This window comes from Aquila chrysaetos, chromosome 5, assembly GCF_900496995.4.
Source record: "Aquila chrysaetos chrysaetos chromosome 5, bAquChr1.4, whole genome shotgun sequence".
Taxonomy (NCBI): domain Eukaryota; kingdom Metazoa; phylum Chordata; class Aves; order Accipitriformes; family Accipitridae; genus Aquila; species Aquila chrysaetos.
Window position 1 is genome coordinate 40,340,758 of NC_044008.1, and position 16,071 is coordinate 40,356,828.

The 16,071-nt window shown below is 51.3% G+C and overlaps 2 protein-coding genes across 2 annotated transcripts in view; both read left to right on the forward strand.

Annotated features, from left to right (window-relative positions):
- LOC115341289 (basic proline-rich protein-like) overlaps positions 1 to 12,826 on the forward strand; it is a 98,503-nt gene extending 85,677 nt beyond the window's left edge. The window contains exons 5-6 of the mRNA XM_030014007.1: positions 9,538 to 9,708; positions 12,803 to 12,826. Of these exons, the coding sequence (XP_029869867.1) occupies positions 9,538 to 9,708; positions 12,803 to 12,826 (195 nt within the window). The remainder of the gene's footprint in view (positions 1 to 9,537; positions 9,709 to 12,802) is intronic.
- The window catches only part of LINGO1 (leucine rich repeat and Ig domain containing 1), a 71,703-nt gene continuing 65,231 nt past the window's right edge, over positions 9,600 to 16,071 (forward strand). The window contains exons 1-2 of the mRNA XM_030014127.1: positions 9,600 to 9,708; positions 15,095 to 15,180. The gene's annotated coding sequence lies outside the window, so the exon portion shown is untranslated. The remainder of the gene's footprint in view (positions 9,709 to 15,094; positions 15,181 to 16,071) is intronic.

Consider the following 16,071-nt stretch of genomic DNA (forward strand, 5'->3'; position numbering starts at 1 on the left):
CCATACTGCTGCACTGAGGTGCTCAAGCTTATGTGTGTGGGGGTGCTCCCAGCAGGTGGTTACGCTGCTGTTATTCTGGATTGGCTCTTCAGCACCTTGCTAGTTTGGGCCCCTAGCAGTTAATAATTGTAACACCTAATTTTAGTGTAATGGCACTCATTCAATCTGCAGTTCCCAGAATGTGTAAGTGACATAGATTAATATTACACAGAAAAAGTCAAGCTTCTGGTGTGAGATCAATAGATCATAACTTGGTGACATTTGAAAATACATCTTATTAGCAGTTCATATTTTGTCACTTTCCGTATATTCCCATGAACCCCCCTCCCTGCTGTCCCAGGGAGTTGCTGTGCATGTGGTTGCTGATGGCATCAGAAGTCTTGTGAAATAACATTGCCTGTGCTGGATGCCACTTTGTGGCTTTTATCTCATGGAAAATAAATACCCTGATGGAGAGAGGTGAAAGTGCTGTCGGTCACCGCGGTGCAGTGACCAGGAGCCATTAGCATCTTGCAGCTGTAATGACTAGGGCTTTTTTCTGATCTGGCTCAGGGCTTCTGAACCCCCAGCAGGCACCTTGGTGTTGACATTGTGTGGTGCTGTTGTGACCAGCCTTAACAGAAAGGTGAGACTGGGAAAGCAAAGGAAGCCCATGGTGGCTGTCCTGTCCTAGATGAGGATAGAGGTTCTTTGGAAGGACAACACAGGGCACACCTGTGTGACCTGGGCTGTGCTGTTGGGTAGATGAGCAGAGGCTTTGTGCTTTTGGGGCACAAACCAGTGCCTTTTATCAGCATTAATGAGGAAGGGTAATATGAGGGGTCAGCTGTGGCAGGGCAAGTCCTTGCCTTGCAGTGATCCTTCTCAGCCTCAGCATATGGGCATCTTTGCACAGAGGCCCTTGTTTGACAGCTTAAAGTGACTTCCTTGAGGATGGGGCTCAAGGTAAAGGCTGAGTCTATTTTGACTCTGGACCAGGGTCTCCTGTAACTCCTGTGCTTATGTCCTCCTTTTTCCATGTGCAGTGGGTGGTGCTGGGTTGATTTGTCTGCATGAGTCAGGCTCTTTGGCAATAAGTTCAGAGCTGAGTTTTGCAGCCAGCTGTAATCATATCTCTTCAGGGCACACGTACGCATGTGCATGCACTTCTCCCTTCATGTCTTGCTCTGCTTTCTCTTCCTTGGAAGGAAGCTAATCTCCTCCACAGCCCTCACCCATCAGAGCAGATTAGAGCAGTTCTCAGCTGCTCCTGTGCTGTGGAGGAATTGCCAGGATCAGAGGTTTGGATCATAGCTGCGAGGGATGATCCCTCTTTTGGTAAGCCTGGATGAGAAAGGTGGTGTGCAGTTATTCTGCATCAGTGGAGTACTAGAGAAGATGCACTTTCCTCTGGTCCCCAGAGTCAACGGGAGCTGTGCTGAGTTTTGCTCAAATGGAAGATGCTTGTGTACACTTCTGTAAGCAATGAAGTGACTCAGGTTGCCCACTCAGTCTTCTCTTTCCACAGTCTGTTCCCAAAGTCCCTCCGGATGTGTCTGAAGCATCCTAAATAAGACCTGTGCGCGCTGTGCTCCGAGGTGGAGGCTGTACTGAGCTGCTCACTAAAAAATAGGCCATTGCTTTTCTCACGCAGGCAGGCATTTAAAGAGCCTGTGCGGGAGGAGTGTGGGCATGTAGCTAAATCAGAAGTGAGGAGCCGTCCCCTCCTTTGGCACCTCACCTGCCTTGCATGAAATGGGGATGTTGGGAAGCCAGGATGCAGGCTGGCTGGCTTTTTTTGGTAGCTTTCTTGGTGGCACTGGCTTTGTGCAGAGCTCCTACCATCCAGCAGAAATCACTAGGGAGAAGCCACTTACTTTTTGCTTTGCCTTTCTGTCTAGGATTTCCAAAATGGCTTAGTTTTTTTAACCTCTGCTCCCAGAGAAGTCAATGGCAAGACTTGCTTGCCTGAAGTGGGATTAGGTAATAGACCTCACAGGAATCCCTGCCTTGCTCTCCTGATCATTTCTCCAGCCAGATGCCCAAGTAAAGTACCTCTGTCTGTCTTCCAACCTGAGATGCTGTCTCTTCACTAATTAAATGAGGAATATCATCTCTTTATATTTGTCAGCTGACTTCAAATTAAAAAGGGACCTGTAGGACCAAGAAGAACCTTATCCTCACTTTGGGGATTGCCTGCCTTTTTATTTAAGGTTTTTTTTTGTGGACTGATAATTCCATCTGAAGGTCTCCTGTGATACTGCAGTAACCCTTGGATGCTATTCAAGTGCATCTTAGCCCCTGGTGTGTGCTCATTGCCTCCTAATTGCTCTAAATAAGTTGGGAATGATGAAATTAAAGTGCCATTGATATCAGGCAGCCCTGGCACACTGCAGATACAGGCATGTGAGGAAAGTGGACAGATGGGGAGATGTTAGGATAATAGGTATTAAATGCAGATTTTACCCTGTTTGGGATCCCCATCTAAGCATAGTTCAACTTCTTGGCGCAGCAAGTTTGGCAGCTTCCATGCTGGTGCCCCAGCTGAGCATTTGGCATAGGTTGGTTATGTACAGGACATAAAACTGAATGACCTCCCTTGGTTCCCCAGAGATTCCTGGATATTGTGCTCTCCAGAGGCAAGGACATGCAAAATAACCCCGAGGCCACACGATGTCCCCAATCTGTAAATTCTCAGTTGCCAGTCCTTGGGGCAACATGGTCAAGCTGAAGCAAGTAGGTGTGGGCTGTTGGGGCTGTACTGGTTCATCAAACAGGCAGGGCTTGTCCTTATGTTCACTCCCTTAATCTGTAATGGACTGATGGCTGAATTTTGGGTTCTGGCATTGAACCCAGAAGAGAGAGTGGGGTGTCCTCCTACCCTGGCATGCAGGAAAGCTAACCTGAGACCCCAGTGTGCCTGGGATTGGCATCCCCTGCTCCTGCCCTGCCCTGCCTGGGAAAGCAGCCCTTGCCCCAGTGTGTGGACAGCACTGGCAGGAATGATGGTAGGGAGGACATGGGAGATGGTGAGGCTGGGAGCTGCCCTGGGGTGAGGCTGGGATCTGGTTGGTGTCATTCAGTAGCTGCTCTCAAGCTGTGTTCACCTGGAAATGCTGCTGCCTTTAGTTTCCTTTGCTCTGAAAGAAAAGAAAATTGATTTTTAGCATATGTAGTCAAAGGGGAAGAATGATACCTTGTTCTTGGCTGGCAGTGTTACTGTGTCCTGTAGGAGCGGAGGGGCCTGGATAAGATGTGAATCCAGATCTTAAGCAAAGGCAGCTTTGTGACAGTCTGTTTCCAGCCAGAATAGACTCATCATGTAACCCATGGGGTGAAATTCATCCAAGTCATGGGGCGTGCAGACCAGCAATTTGACACTCATCCCCATGACTGAGTATCCCCCCCGATCCTGCAGTGAGAGCTGTGCAGGTGTGGTAACATGATGCTCAAGAAGAACATCTTGGCCAAAGCACCCCATTTTTGGAGCCTGTGGGGGGTGGCTAGTCCCAGAGCTGCAGGTGAGAATGAGCTTCATCAGGTTGCAAGTACTTTTGTGCTTGTGTAGCCTTACAGGTGTGCCCAGTTTTGTGATTGTGCAATTAATAGTTTTCTGAAGATGGATGACAGGTACAGCACAGCAGTTTTCCTTCCAAAAAAATGCCAATCATTTTAATCACTTGCCTGAGATTTGAGTCAAGTCCAGCCACCTGGCTTTGGATAATAACTCTCCCAAGCCTTCTTGAGCTAGTCTTGTGAAGCGTCGGTGTTATCAGGACACTTGAAATGGATGGGAGGTGCACTGACATGGCAGCCAGCTGGCCCACAGGATGGATGGCTGGTTGCAAAGCGATGGAAAGTTACATTTGCTCAGTCTGAGCCAATTCTATTCCTGTAACTGGCCTTGGCTGTGACTTCAGCTTCCCCATGGCTCATCGGATGCTCACCCTGTGACATGCTCACCTGGGGGCCTGTTGCACAGGCTTTGGGTTGAGATGGCAGGATCCCTTGCTCTGGGCAGCCCTCCAGGCTCAGGGCTGATCTTTCAGAGGAGTTTAAGACCTCTGAATTCCACCTGTTGCACATTTAAAGGCTAAAGGAGACGATTCATGACCCACTGGTCTGACCTGCTCTTCAACAGAAGCCAGAAATTATCCCCTGCTAATTCCTTTGTTAAGTGCAGTAACTCTGGGTGCATTCAAGCACGTGGTTCCCAAAGACACGGGAGCTGTGGGGTCTTGGCTCTGCTGGCAGGCAGGAGGGGTCTCTGTGAAGTTGCAGAGGAGCAGCCATCTGTTCCTAGCTGGGCGTTTGGAGCAATCCTTTGAGTAAGGGTGCTCCTGGAGTGCCCGGGCTGGCTGGTGCTTGCTGGCACCCTGCTCTCATAGGGGGCTGCATGGGGTGTAGCAGTCTGTTTGCATGAGGGATCATGGACACTGCCCTGGGCTGGTCCCCGTGACCGAGTGTCCAAATCTCCCTAACACATGGTACCTCCAAGCAAATGGCTCATGCTGCAGGGGGTGGTTGCAATGGCTGTAAATTCCTACAGGCAGGAAACACCCTGGGTTTGGAGGGGTTTGGGTGTTAATTCATTGAGTTAACTTTCTCAAAAGGATCTACAAGCTGCAGGGATGTGAGCATGATGCCATTTGCACTTTCCAGTGAGTGGGCCAGTCTCCCTGGTGCCCAGCACCCTGCAGTGCTGTGGTCCTGTTCAGAGGTGCCCTCCCACCCATCGCTGCTGTTCCCTCTGCTTGGGTAGAAATGGCCCCTCCAGTTGCAGTCCCTCCGCAGCTGCACTTGCAACCCAGCCTGCTGAATTATTGACAAAAGCCAATGCGTGTGCTGGTTGGCATAGTGCACTGTGACCTTGAGATCCCCTCAGTGCACCCTTCTGCCTTTGTGTTAGCTGGAGCCGAGTTAATCCCTTTCTCCTCATCTTGTGTGGGTGTTGGCTCGTGTCTGTTCTTGCCTTGTCTTCCTCTGCTTCCCCTTCCCCTCGGCCACTTCCAGGATGTGACTGCCTCTGGGCTCGGTGCCTTGGGCTGGTCTATGCCAGCTCCCACCAAAAGCCATCCCCTTCTCTGCATGGCTGAGCACAGCATGGTACATCCCTGGACCTGCAAGGAGAAGGTCCTGGTGCCACTCATCAGCAAACAAGCTGGGCACTGCTATGGCACCAGGGAAGAGGGGAAGCGCAGGGCATGGCTGGCTCATCCGTGCAGGCATGCTGCGTTTTGGCCAGTGCTAAAGTTGGCTGTTCCTGCTGGACAAGGAGGCGGAGGAAGGAGCAGTACTAGGTGGAAAGCCCTGGTGAGCTGGGCTTGGCGTGGTTGTGGGAGGAGGAAGGGAGTGGTGCTGGCTGCTCCCAGGAGGAGCCATGAGAGCTGTCACCCTGTAGGACCCCCTTTTTGGTAGCTGCACCCAGCTTGGCTATCAAGGGCAGTGAAAAAGGCTGAGCAGGCACCAGGGCTTATTTTGCCACCAGGAACCGTTTGATGCTCTACACAACTGCTTGCTGGTCTGTGCTGTGTGGAGCCTGGGCAAGGCTTGGTCTGCGGAAGCTTAATTTCTGGGGAGCAGATCCCTTGGGTTTGCTCCAGCTGAGTGCTGTCGTGGTGGTGGTGCAGTTTGTCACACTAAGACTCTGCTAATTGGACCAAACTTCAGTATCTCGTGGGCTTTGCATCCCCTCCAAACAGGGCAGGTCTTGGAGACCATGTCTGGCACTGAGCAGAACAGGTTGTTACTCGTCCCCACTTGCCCCAGGTGCCCAGAGATGTCCTGGCACTGCCCTGCAGGGCAGTAGGTGGAAGGAAGGACTTGTTTTCCCATCTTGATCCCTCCTGACTGAGGTTTTGTGGAGCCTTTCACCCAAAGGTGAAGTCACTCACCATGGCCACCTTTAGCAGCTGCTTCTCTGCATTGTGGGTTGTAAATGTCCCCTTAATTTAGTGCCTGCAGTGCACTAAAGCAGCAACCTTAGCACAGCCTCTGCATAATAACTGAACAGGCTCCAGATCCTTTGCTCTGACACAAGGCTGCTCTCCTTGCTGTAGCCCCAGTGGCTGATGTCTCCTTTACCCCTGGGTGCCTCTGCCCCATCCCTGCTGTGTGCCACAGCCAGGTCTGCTCCTGGAGATGACAGGAGGGGCTGGTGTCTGCCACATCTGTGCTTGGGATGAGGGCAGGATTGGACCAGGAACGGCAGCAGGATCCTGCCCCTGGGGTCAGAGATGCAGCAGGGCTCCCTGCATGGTTCTGGGGTCCTGCCCCATCCCCATCTGAGCAGGCACCAAGCCAGTCGCTGAAGTGCTGTGCTGCTCCTTGCTTGCACCAGACTGCCCCTCTGCCCCACCACTGAGCCTCCCCACAACTTGTTTTTGGAAGATAACTCCCTGTTAAATAGAGAGATTTAGCCTAATCCAGGCAGGTCAGTCCAGGAAGTAATGCACTCACTTCTCAAATGTTTCATTTTTTGGCTAAACTTACTAGTGAAAGGTGTTTTTTCTCCTTCACAGAAGAGAATAACAGCTCTGACCTTGAGGAGAGAAATGATGAGGGTTCAGAGTTTTCTTTCTTTTTTTTTTGTTGCTATTTTTCTTGCAAAATATTCAAGTTGAGAGGGATTTTTTGCTTAAACAATTTATGCCCAGTGGATAGATTTATTCCATTCAGCTGCCAGCCACAAGAAAGCCCTGTTATTCCCTGTGGCATGGCTTTTTTTCCTCAATACTCATAAATACTCTTTGCTAAATCTGAGTTTCTACTCCTTGCAAACACGAGGGACCAGGTACTCCTGCCACATTCCTGATGCTGGGTGTGCCTCCTTGTAGCCACCTTGCCTGCTTTGCTGGCCTGGGCCAAGGTAATGTGAGTGGTGCTCAGGACCTGCTCCTGAATTTCCCTCTGTCTCCCCACGCCTGATCCCATTCTGCTCCCTCATTGTTGCTATCTCTTGGGGATAAAGGCTGTGTAAAAATTGCGCTTTTTTAATGTCCTGGCACCAAGAGGTGCTTTGTAGGCAGCACTTCCAAATCCCACCTGGCTGCTACCTCCCAGCCAACACCGTGCTGTCCTGGCTTTTTAGCAGGAACCAGGAAAAAAATGGATTTCCAGGCTGGCTGGGTGGTTTAGCATGATTCCTTCAAGGGAGAAAGGGAAAATGTGAAGGTTTGGTTGGGTTCTGAATGATTTATTTGAATGAATGTGGCAGAAATGCAAAGTGAGTGTTTGGGCTTGACAGCACAGGTTTTTTTGATTGGGGGTAGGAAAAAAACTGAGGAGATTCTTAAAGTGAAAAGTGGGCTCAGTGAGGAAAAAAGGGAGACGTTTTCTTTTAAACACATCAAAACTGGCTGGTTTTAATGCTGACTGATCACTTAATACTTTTTTCTGAAACACTGTTCCATGTGACAAGGCACGTTTGCCAGGGCTGGGATTGCTGCAGCTGTGTGGCTCGCTGGTGGGTTTGTCTGTGGTAGCTCCAGAGCTGGCATGGCACCATCTGCCTGCCAGCCCCTTGCACCACTGGTGTCTGCCTCAGTTTCCCTTCCCTTGTCTGCAGCTCATCCATGAGGTTTGGGGAGCTCTGGCTGCCCCATCTCATCCTTACCAGGATAAGCTAATGCAGGGAACCCATGTGCTGCTGCAGCTCCCTTGCTCAAGAGATTTAACTGAGGTCTGGACTGAGATCTCCAAACATTGCAGTAGTGAGCCTGAGACATAGTGTCCCTTCCCTGATGGGCAGCTTGCTGGCTCTGTCTCTCTAGTGCTTTTGATTTCTTTAGAGCTCAGTTTTTCAGCCTCCTCACCTCCCTGCTAGCGCAGTGTTTTAGGAACAGATGGGCTTAATTTCCGATTGCCACCCCCTGAACTTGGGAGGAGGTTTGAGTTTGGAGCAAGTCTGCCTCTTATTCCATGTGACTCCATCCGGCAGACTCCTGCCTGTGGGCAGCCAGGTCTGCCCTGCCCCTGCGGACACGTAGCCTCCTACTGAGGACCTGGCAAATACCCCTCTTCATGCTGAGGAGGGCTCTCTGAAGTAAGATTTTTCTCTCTTAGCAGATAAATCTGTTTCTGTGTTACCTTAGCAGTAGCAGTGGCTGAGCATCATCTTACGGGTTGATACTGTTGAGATGCTTAGTCTAAGCTTCATCTAATCCTCTTTCATCTAGCAATCAGGCTAGTGATCTCGCAAAAACAGGTTTTCTGACACCAGCCTCAGCATTTTGTGGTGCATGCTCGTGCTGGAAGCGTAATGCTCCTGCAGTATCTCAGTGTCGCTGCCCCTGAACTGAGCCAGAGGCAAAAGGGAAAAGAAAATAAACCTAAGTTTCTAACCTGAACTCTGTACCTGACTTGTGGATTTTGGGTTCAGGTGTCAGCTCTTCTTTTCATAGGATTTTGTGGCATGTGATTTCCTTGCCTGGGTTCTTGTGGAACATAAACCAGATTTTTATAACAATGAATTTGGGTTGGATTAAAGTTTTGGGATTGGTTGGTTCTTTTAAGAATGCCCTCCTGAATCTGGCCTGTTTTGCTGCTTTCTTCTGCATGCTGCCAGTGCACCCTTGGAATCCTGAAGCTTTTTGAGGAGCAATAGCAAATTTAAAGCAAATTTAAAATATTCCTGTTCCCTTCCTGTATGTTGAGGCCCTGAATTCAAGGCAGAATTTGGGGCTGCCAGACTTTGCTTGTGCTTGAAAACTCTTGGACTGTGAACTTTGCAATCAAAACCTGATCTCTGCTTGCTGAAAATGGGAGCCTTTGTGTGTGTGGTTCAATGGGCTTGTTGCCCTCCAGCATGGCAATGTCACATAGACACCAATCTGGGGGACAGGCCTCCAGGTGTAGGGATGGGGTCATCTGGCTGTGGTCCTGGCACAAGGCAGTGGCAGGGATTAGCACCCAGGACCACCCTCCCATGGCCTCAGGGCATGGGAGAGGGGCCGTGGGGTTTGCTGTCAGTAAGATCTGATCAGCCCTGAGCTGGTTCCTGGCTGGTGGTTAGACTTCATCCCTGGGATCTGGTTTTGACCAGCCCTGGGATAAACATCATCCCTCCTTGAGCAAGAGAGGTCAGGTGAGCAAAGCCTTCCTTGATGACTGTCTGCCAATCCTGCTATGGCGAGGGCTAGCTGCAATGATTAATGGCTGTGGGTGGGAGGGAGTGAGCAACCTCTTCTGGAGATGGTCTCCAGTGGGGCAGGTCCCTCAGCTTGGGTTTGCTGCTGGTGTGATACTTCAGGAGTCATCCTGCTTACCGCTTGTGTGGCCACTGGCATGGAAAGCCCTGTGCTAGCAAGCAGATGGGCGAGTGCACCTTGAGAGCAGGGCAAGAGGAGATGAAAACCATTGCATGGGTGAGAGAGTGGAGTCAGGGAACAGACCTGACACCAGCCAGCCAGTGCTCCAGAGCTGCTCGCTGCCACCACCTTGCCCTAATCCCCTAACTCTGCTTGGCCTCAGCCCCCAACACCTCCCTCCTTTTCTGCCCAAATTGGGTGTTTCTCCCTTCAGCACCTTCTCAAGCTCTCCCCACCTCCTGTCTTGCAGGGCTGCATGTCCAGGGCTGAGCGAGGTGCCCCGCTGCGCTGCATTGGGTCCCATGAGACAGGCAGGACCACCCTGTTCTTCCCACCCGGGGCTGCAGCACCCCGCTCTGCCTCTGCTGCACAGGAAGCCCCTCCAGCACCCAAAACAAAGCTGCAGAGGTCTGCTGCCACGGTAAGTCCCTGGGCTTCTGCTTTCCTGTGCCACTTCTCTGGAGAAGGACATGCCGCAGGGTTCGCTTTCCTTTTTGCTCCACGTGCATCAACCTGCTGCAGCAGGATGCACAGCGTGGGGTGTGTACGCAGGCCTGCAAAAAAGGCTTTGAGTGAACAGCTAGCTTATGCACCGAATAATTCAGGTTTCAGTCAACAGAAACAGCTCACGAATTCAGGTTGTATTTAGCAAGTGGTTTTGGCTGGGGAAAAAAGTGAAACACTGAAAAGTTTCATTTTGACATTTTCAAAATGAAACCTTTCAGCCATCTGTTTCGAGATGACATTTCATTTTGAATTTTTTCTAGGGTTTTTTTTCAGTGTGGGGGGGAAGCCACCTACAAACAAAATGAAAGCTTCACTTCAGACCAAACAAAATGTTTCATTCAGCCCCAGATTATTACTGGGGTTTTAAAATTTGGCAAAGAAAAAAAAAAAAACCTTCAGTCAACCTGAATTACTTTCTTCTCAATTTGGCCACCAAAACAAAAAACAAGCAATCCCCCCGCAGTTTTCCCAGCCCAAATTCTCAGAATATGTTTGCTGTTGGGGTCGAAAGCTGGAGGAATGGGTGTTACACCAGGGTTGTGGGGCAAGGGACTTTGGGCAGCCCCAGCAGGCAGGAGGAGGGAGCCTTGCCTTCAGCGTGGGGAGGCGGTGGCTGCAAAACCTGTGGGGTTATTTGCTTTCTGTGTGCGAGGGAGTCAGAGCTGTGAGGTGTGTACTACGCATCACTGGGGTTTTTTGAGTGAGAGCTTGGGAAGAGCCTGTGGTGGCAGAACATGTTGTACCAATGACTTTGGGGATGGCAGGAGAGACTCTGTGGGAGCTAATTTTAGCTACGGCAGAAAACTTGTGCCTGTGAGGAGAGCTTGCTGTGCTGAGCCCACCTGGGAGCCAGCATCCTCCTGGGAATGGGATGGAGCCCTGAGGCTGTGGTGGTGGCCACTGGCACTGGTGCCCAGACCTGGGGTGGCTGCTGCTGGGTGCCACAGGTGCATGGCAGGGCTCACCCACCCCTGTTTGCTCCCCACATCATCTGTGCCTGTTAATGCTTTCCCTGTCCAGTGTTTGAGAAAGCCCAGTTTAGGGGGGGATTGATGTGACACTGAAGGGACCTTCTGGTCTGCCTGGAAGGTGTTTGCAACTGAGCTTGTCCTGCACAGGAGAAACCCCTCTGGGGAAGGAGCCTGTTGGGCTGGGGAGGGAGGAGAGTGGGACAAGGCTGGGGAAGCAGCAGAGAGAGAAGGGAGGCAAGTGGCTGGTTTGCATGGCCAAAGCATGGAGGTGAAGGGTTCAAACATGTCAGCTCGGTTTGGGGTCAGAAGATGTAGCAAAGTCATGGGAATGAGGAAGAACCCAATCTCCCAGCAGCACCACAGCTTGCAGAAGAGCAGCGGTTGGGCACTATGAGGGCCACAAGCTGCCAATGCGAGGCAGAGGGACAGTGCCTTGTGGTGAACAAGACTCTACCCATGGGGCTGCAGAAGAAACCTGCATGGGCTCCTCTTGCCCCCTTAATGACAAGGAGGAGATGGCCTGATCATACTTGCCAAATCCCATCACTGTGAGCACCTGGGTAGCCCTTCTACCATGCTCTTGGCTCAGCTGAAAGCTGAAGCTACCTAATTAAAGAAAGAGGCTGCACTTTTCATTTACTACATGCTCTCCACCCCCAGTTTATCCCAAATGTGACCTTATCAACAGTCACATCACAGAACTGCTGGGTGTGGAGGCAGGTGTTGGAAGGGAGATTGCTGTGCTTGGTGGGGGCTGCTGGACTCCTCCCTGGTGTGGGGCTGTACCTGCCCTGCAATGGCTCATGCCCTTTGTCAGGAAGGAGGAATGGAGGGCTGAATTGTAGTGGGAGAGTAGGAGAGACACAAAATTGTCTCTCCATAAACAAAATCTGTGTGGCCGGGGGGGGGCGGGGGGCAGCCTGCAGGAATGCATCGTCTGCCTATTTCCTAGGAGTGTGCTGCTGGTGTCCCTGGCTCCCAGCAGCCTGGGCGTGCAGGACTCCCACTCTGGCAGGCTTAAAATACAAAGAGTACCAGGCAGGTGTCTCGGTATGTGGTGGGACAGCAGGTGTTTGATATCCATTCTCATGTGCTCCCCATGCTTTTGTCAGCACTAGCTTCCTGCTGAAGCATTACAGGGTTGCTGCCTTTGTTGCAGAGGTAAAAATTGGCTGTTCGGAGCTGTGAGATCAGAAGGGATCAAGGGTTGTTGCAGATCTGAAATCAGTGTCTGCCCTTACTTGGAGGGGAGCCAGCTGTGCCCAAGCCTCTGTCTGCTATTTTGCGGGTGGCTGTGAACCCAGGGTGTGCAAGTGGTGGTGCTGGGGAGCGTGGTAGGACCTTGTCCCTGTGGCCCCCATGCCCAAGGGGTCCTTGCGGTGTGCCTGTGCCAGAGCACAGCTCGGCTGCTGGGTGCTTGGAGCCGGGACCAGCCCCTGGGATGTGTGGTAGATGCATGGAGGCAGAGTTCGTGGGGCTGTGTGTTCCTATGCATGATGTGGGCTTGGAAGATGGTGGTTGTCCTCGGGTAGGAGGTGGGTTGGAGGAAGGGGGTTTATCCCACAGGGAATCCCTCTAGCCTGGTTTGGGAGGGGTGGGAGGGTCTTTCCCCAGGCCCTTACTGGAAGCCCCTGAAACCTGCTGAATCATTTACCTCTGTTTTTGCATTTATTATTCCCATCTTCCATTCTCTTTCTCTGTTTTCATCTCTCCTCCTTCCCCCCCTCCTGCTTCATCTTTATCAGTAGCTAACAAAACAGGCAGGGAGAAACCCGATTCGTACAGTAATTAAATTTACTTAGTGGGTATTCAGCTGGAGTAATGAGAAGTTTAATTCAATGATTAGTTTTTTCTTTCATTAATTAAAAATGGAACAACGGTGCAGTTAGTGGGCTGCATTGATCCTCCTTGTAGAAAGCTGCTGATGGAGGAGGAGGAGGAAGGAAGGCTTCTCATTTTTTCTATCTTCCTTGGATGCTCTCCCCACACACAGATGCCTTTATTGTCCCCTGTCTCTCAGTTGACCCCTCCGCCCAGGTGTCCCTGACCCTCTCTGGGTAAGGGGTGCTTGGGGCAATCATGGAGCAGAGTGGTGGAACAGCCCCCCACACAGGTCCTCTCCCTAATCTGTCCCCAGAAGCAGCCTTTCAGCTTAAAAAGGGATTTGAAATATTTGCTGTGGGTGGAAGATTGAAAAGCGGGTCCCAGCCCACAAGAAGTTTGGGGTGGGAGAGTTGTTTTCCTTCCTAGCTAAACAGATTTTGATCCATTTAAATGTTAAATTCATAAACATGTTTTTAGTCTTTTAAAATAGTGATGTGTGAAAGCAAAAATAAGTAAGTTGATTCCCATTTTTCAATGCTTTCTGCAGGCTCTTGAGCAATGTTGGGACCTCAGATGTCCTTTGAAGCATGGTTGGGCAGGTTGTATTCCCCTAAAGCAAAGGCATTGGTTTGCTCCTGGTTTTTACATGGAAGGCTTATTTTGGTAGCTTTTGGGATCATTGTAAGATCTGCTAAGTATGAGACTTCATAAGGAAGTGTAGTCAATAATGGGAATAAAAACCCCCACAACAAACAATGAACCATTAATTAGTATTATAGATCCAGTCTGTGCAGGAGCTATGTGCGTAAGTGGGCTGGCTCAGGTGGCTGGGCAGGAGAGAAAGGGCTGCATCCCCCCTCGCCTGTGCCCTCTCTGCCCCATGTGTCTTTCCAAGTCATCTGTTTCTCTGCTGCTGTTGTGGAGACTGTGTGATGGTGAGAATTAGCCAAGGGCTGGGGGCACTGAGCACCCGGGTTTGAAGCCAGTAAGTGCCAAGGGCACTCAACACCTCTGGAAATGAGATGGTTTGCTTTCCTTGGGTGTCCTTGGGTTATCTCAGATGATAACTGCTTTGGAAAAGCTAGCGGGCAGGTGAGAGGCTCCTGGCCAGCCCAGTGCTGTGTTCATGTTGGGAAGGGCAGGCAGAGTGGGACTGCAGTGGGATTGGAGCCCCTCCAGCAGCATTCGTGTCTCCTGAGGCTCCTCTGTGCCCCCCTCGCTTGTGGAGCTACTCAGGATTCAGAGCAAGAATTTTTTATTCCAAAAAAGGAGGAATATGTCCCCCTGCTTTGACCTTGTTCCCTGAAACAGTGAAAATTGTGATGGAAAATGGTTTCTGGCAGGAGAAAAGGTGAATGTGGGATACTCCTCTTTCCATGTGTAGCAGGAGAGTCACAGCTGTGGCACCAGCGCTGCCCCCTCTCCAGCATGTACCCTGGCTGTGGCAGCAGCAGGGAGGTGAGCCTGAGGCTGGGACATGGTCGATTTGGGCATTCTGGTGCTGGCAGCCTGGCCTCTCGTGTGGGGCAGCTGTGGGATGGGGCATGTGGAGGGACCAGCTCGCCCAGCTGGCTTTAGGCAGCATCCCCTACCTGCCAGGATGGCAGCACAGGGTAAGGCTGTGGGAGGGCAGGGTGGGACAAGGCCACCGTCCCTGTGCACTCCTTGGCTGGACTGGAGCTCCTGGCATCTGGCAGGGCCCAATCTGTTGTCTCCAGGGAGGTGAGATGGTGCTTTGCTCTGGGCAGTGTTTTGGGCTGACCCTGGCTGTAACAGCATCTCCAAATCCCAGTACATCTATGGGAGGACCCCCAAACATCCCGGGTCTGTGGGACACAGCCCCCAGCCAGAGCCTCATGCCCCATCACCGGGGTCCTGAGCTATGAGACCCTTTTTCAGCTCTGGGCTTTAGTGGTGTTTTGTAGTTCCTGTCTTGTGTGGAGCATTTTATTGCTCTGCACAACCCGGGGCCACCAAGGCTGGGGTACAGGGATGCAGCCAGGAGCAGTGCTGCCTGCCTAGGGAGGCTTAGTGAGGGTGGTGCAAGCCTGTGCTGGCCAGCAAGTGCTATCTGGCCTTGTAGACAGCTACAGCACTGTTTTACAACAGTGTTTTTCAGAGGGCTTTTGCATGCATGTGTTTCTTGAGAGATCACTGCAAGTGATTCCCAAGTGCTCTGGCCCAAATCTGTCCTGGTAGCTGTCAGCAGATCAATGCTCTACTAAGTACAGGCCTGCTCTATTTCCATGGGAAAATGGCTTCTATTAAGCAGTTCATTTGGGGCCTTTCAGCAGTGGGTCCACTAAATTTTGGTAGTTGTGTTTTTCTGTCTGTTGCAGCCTGATTTATAGCTTTTAAATACCAGCTCAGATGAAGATTAAGCTCAGCTGAGCTGTGGTTTTGGGAGGGAGAGGGGAAAAGCATTCACAGCTTTTTAATTTCTTTCCTGCTTGCCTCTCAAATGCCAGGTTTATAGCCCTAATTGCAATATTGTTTCACCCACAGTGCATGAGTGGAAAGCAGAGGAGAGGCCAAAGCCCAGCGTGCCCCTGGCATCTGATCCCCCAGCATCCTGCCTTCATCTGACCTGGGTAGGTGGCACACGAGCTTGGGTGCTGTTGTATTGCTGAGCACATGACACTCACATGCCTCTGTCGTGCTGAGTCCAGGACTGGACTGGTTTCTGCTGCCATAAGCATGGTAGTGATTCCCCCCACCCCGTAGTCTGGGGCTGCTACCCAGCCCTCCTGGGGCATAAGGCAATGCAGTTTTCAACCAGGATCTGAGGCAGGCACTGCCTGTGTGTCTGGAACAGGTAGGAAATGTTCAATCCATCATGCCTGCAAAGGGGAGGGGTTTACTGGGTGTGGGGGGAGGCACCCAAAACGAGTATTTGGACAGTGGCAGCCTCGAGAAAGGAGGGCTTTGTCGTGGGGCCACAGCTCGGCTTAGGCAGGTGGGTTTGCTCCAACTTGTATTACATCAGCAAGGGGGAAACGCTGCCTGCACGGACTGAACCAGGATGGACAGCCGAACACCGTAGTCTGAGGGATGCTGGGAAGAAATAGTTTCGTCTTCCAGGAGAGGGCAGGCGAGAGGGTCCTCAAAAGGCAGTGTTTTCCAAGATGTCTCTATTACTGGGTTGCATAGCGCCCGCGCACTCTCCGCTGACTCAGCCTCCTTCCAGCGCTCTCGCCGGGACAGTTAAAAGACATGGGAGCTGGTTTCAGCTTGTACTGTACATACAAGTCCTCAGCTGAAATCTGTGAACTGTCAGTTTGATGCAGGCAACGTGTGAGACGGCAAACATCAGAGCTGACTGGGCTGAGGCAATTTCCCAGGATGTCAGTCCTCGAGAGGGGAAAAAAGGGATCTCTCCGTGAGGAGCAGAATTCAGTTTCCTAATGAAAAAAAAAAGAATTGGGATGATTCAAGTATCTTTTATATGCCAGAGCTGGGGGAGGAATTGTTCAAATTGGATG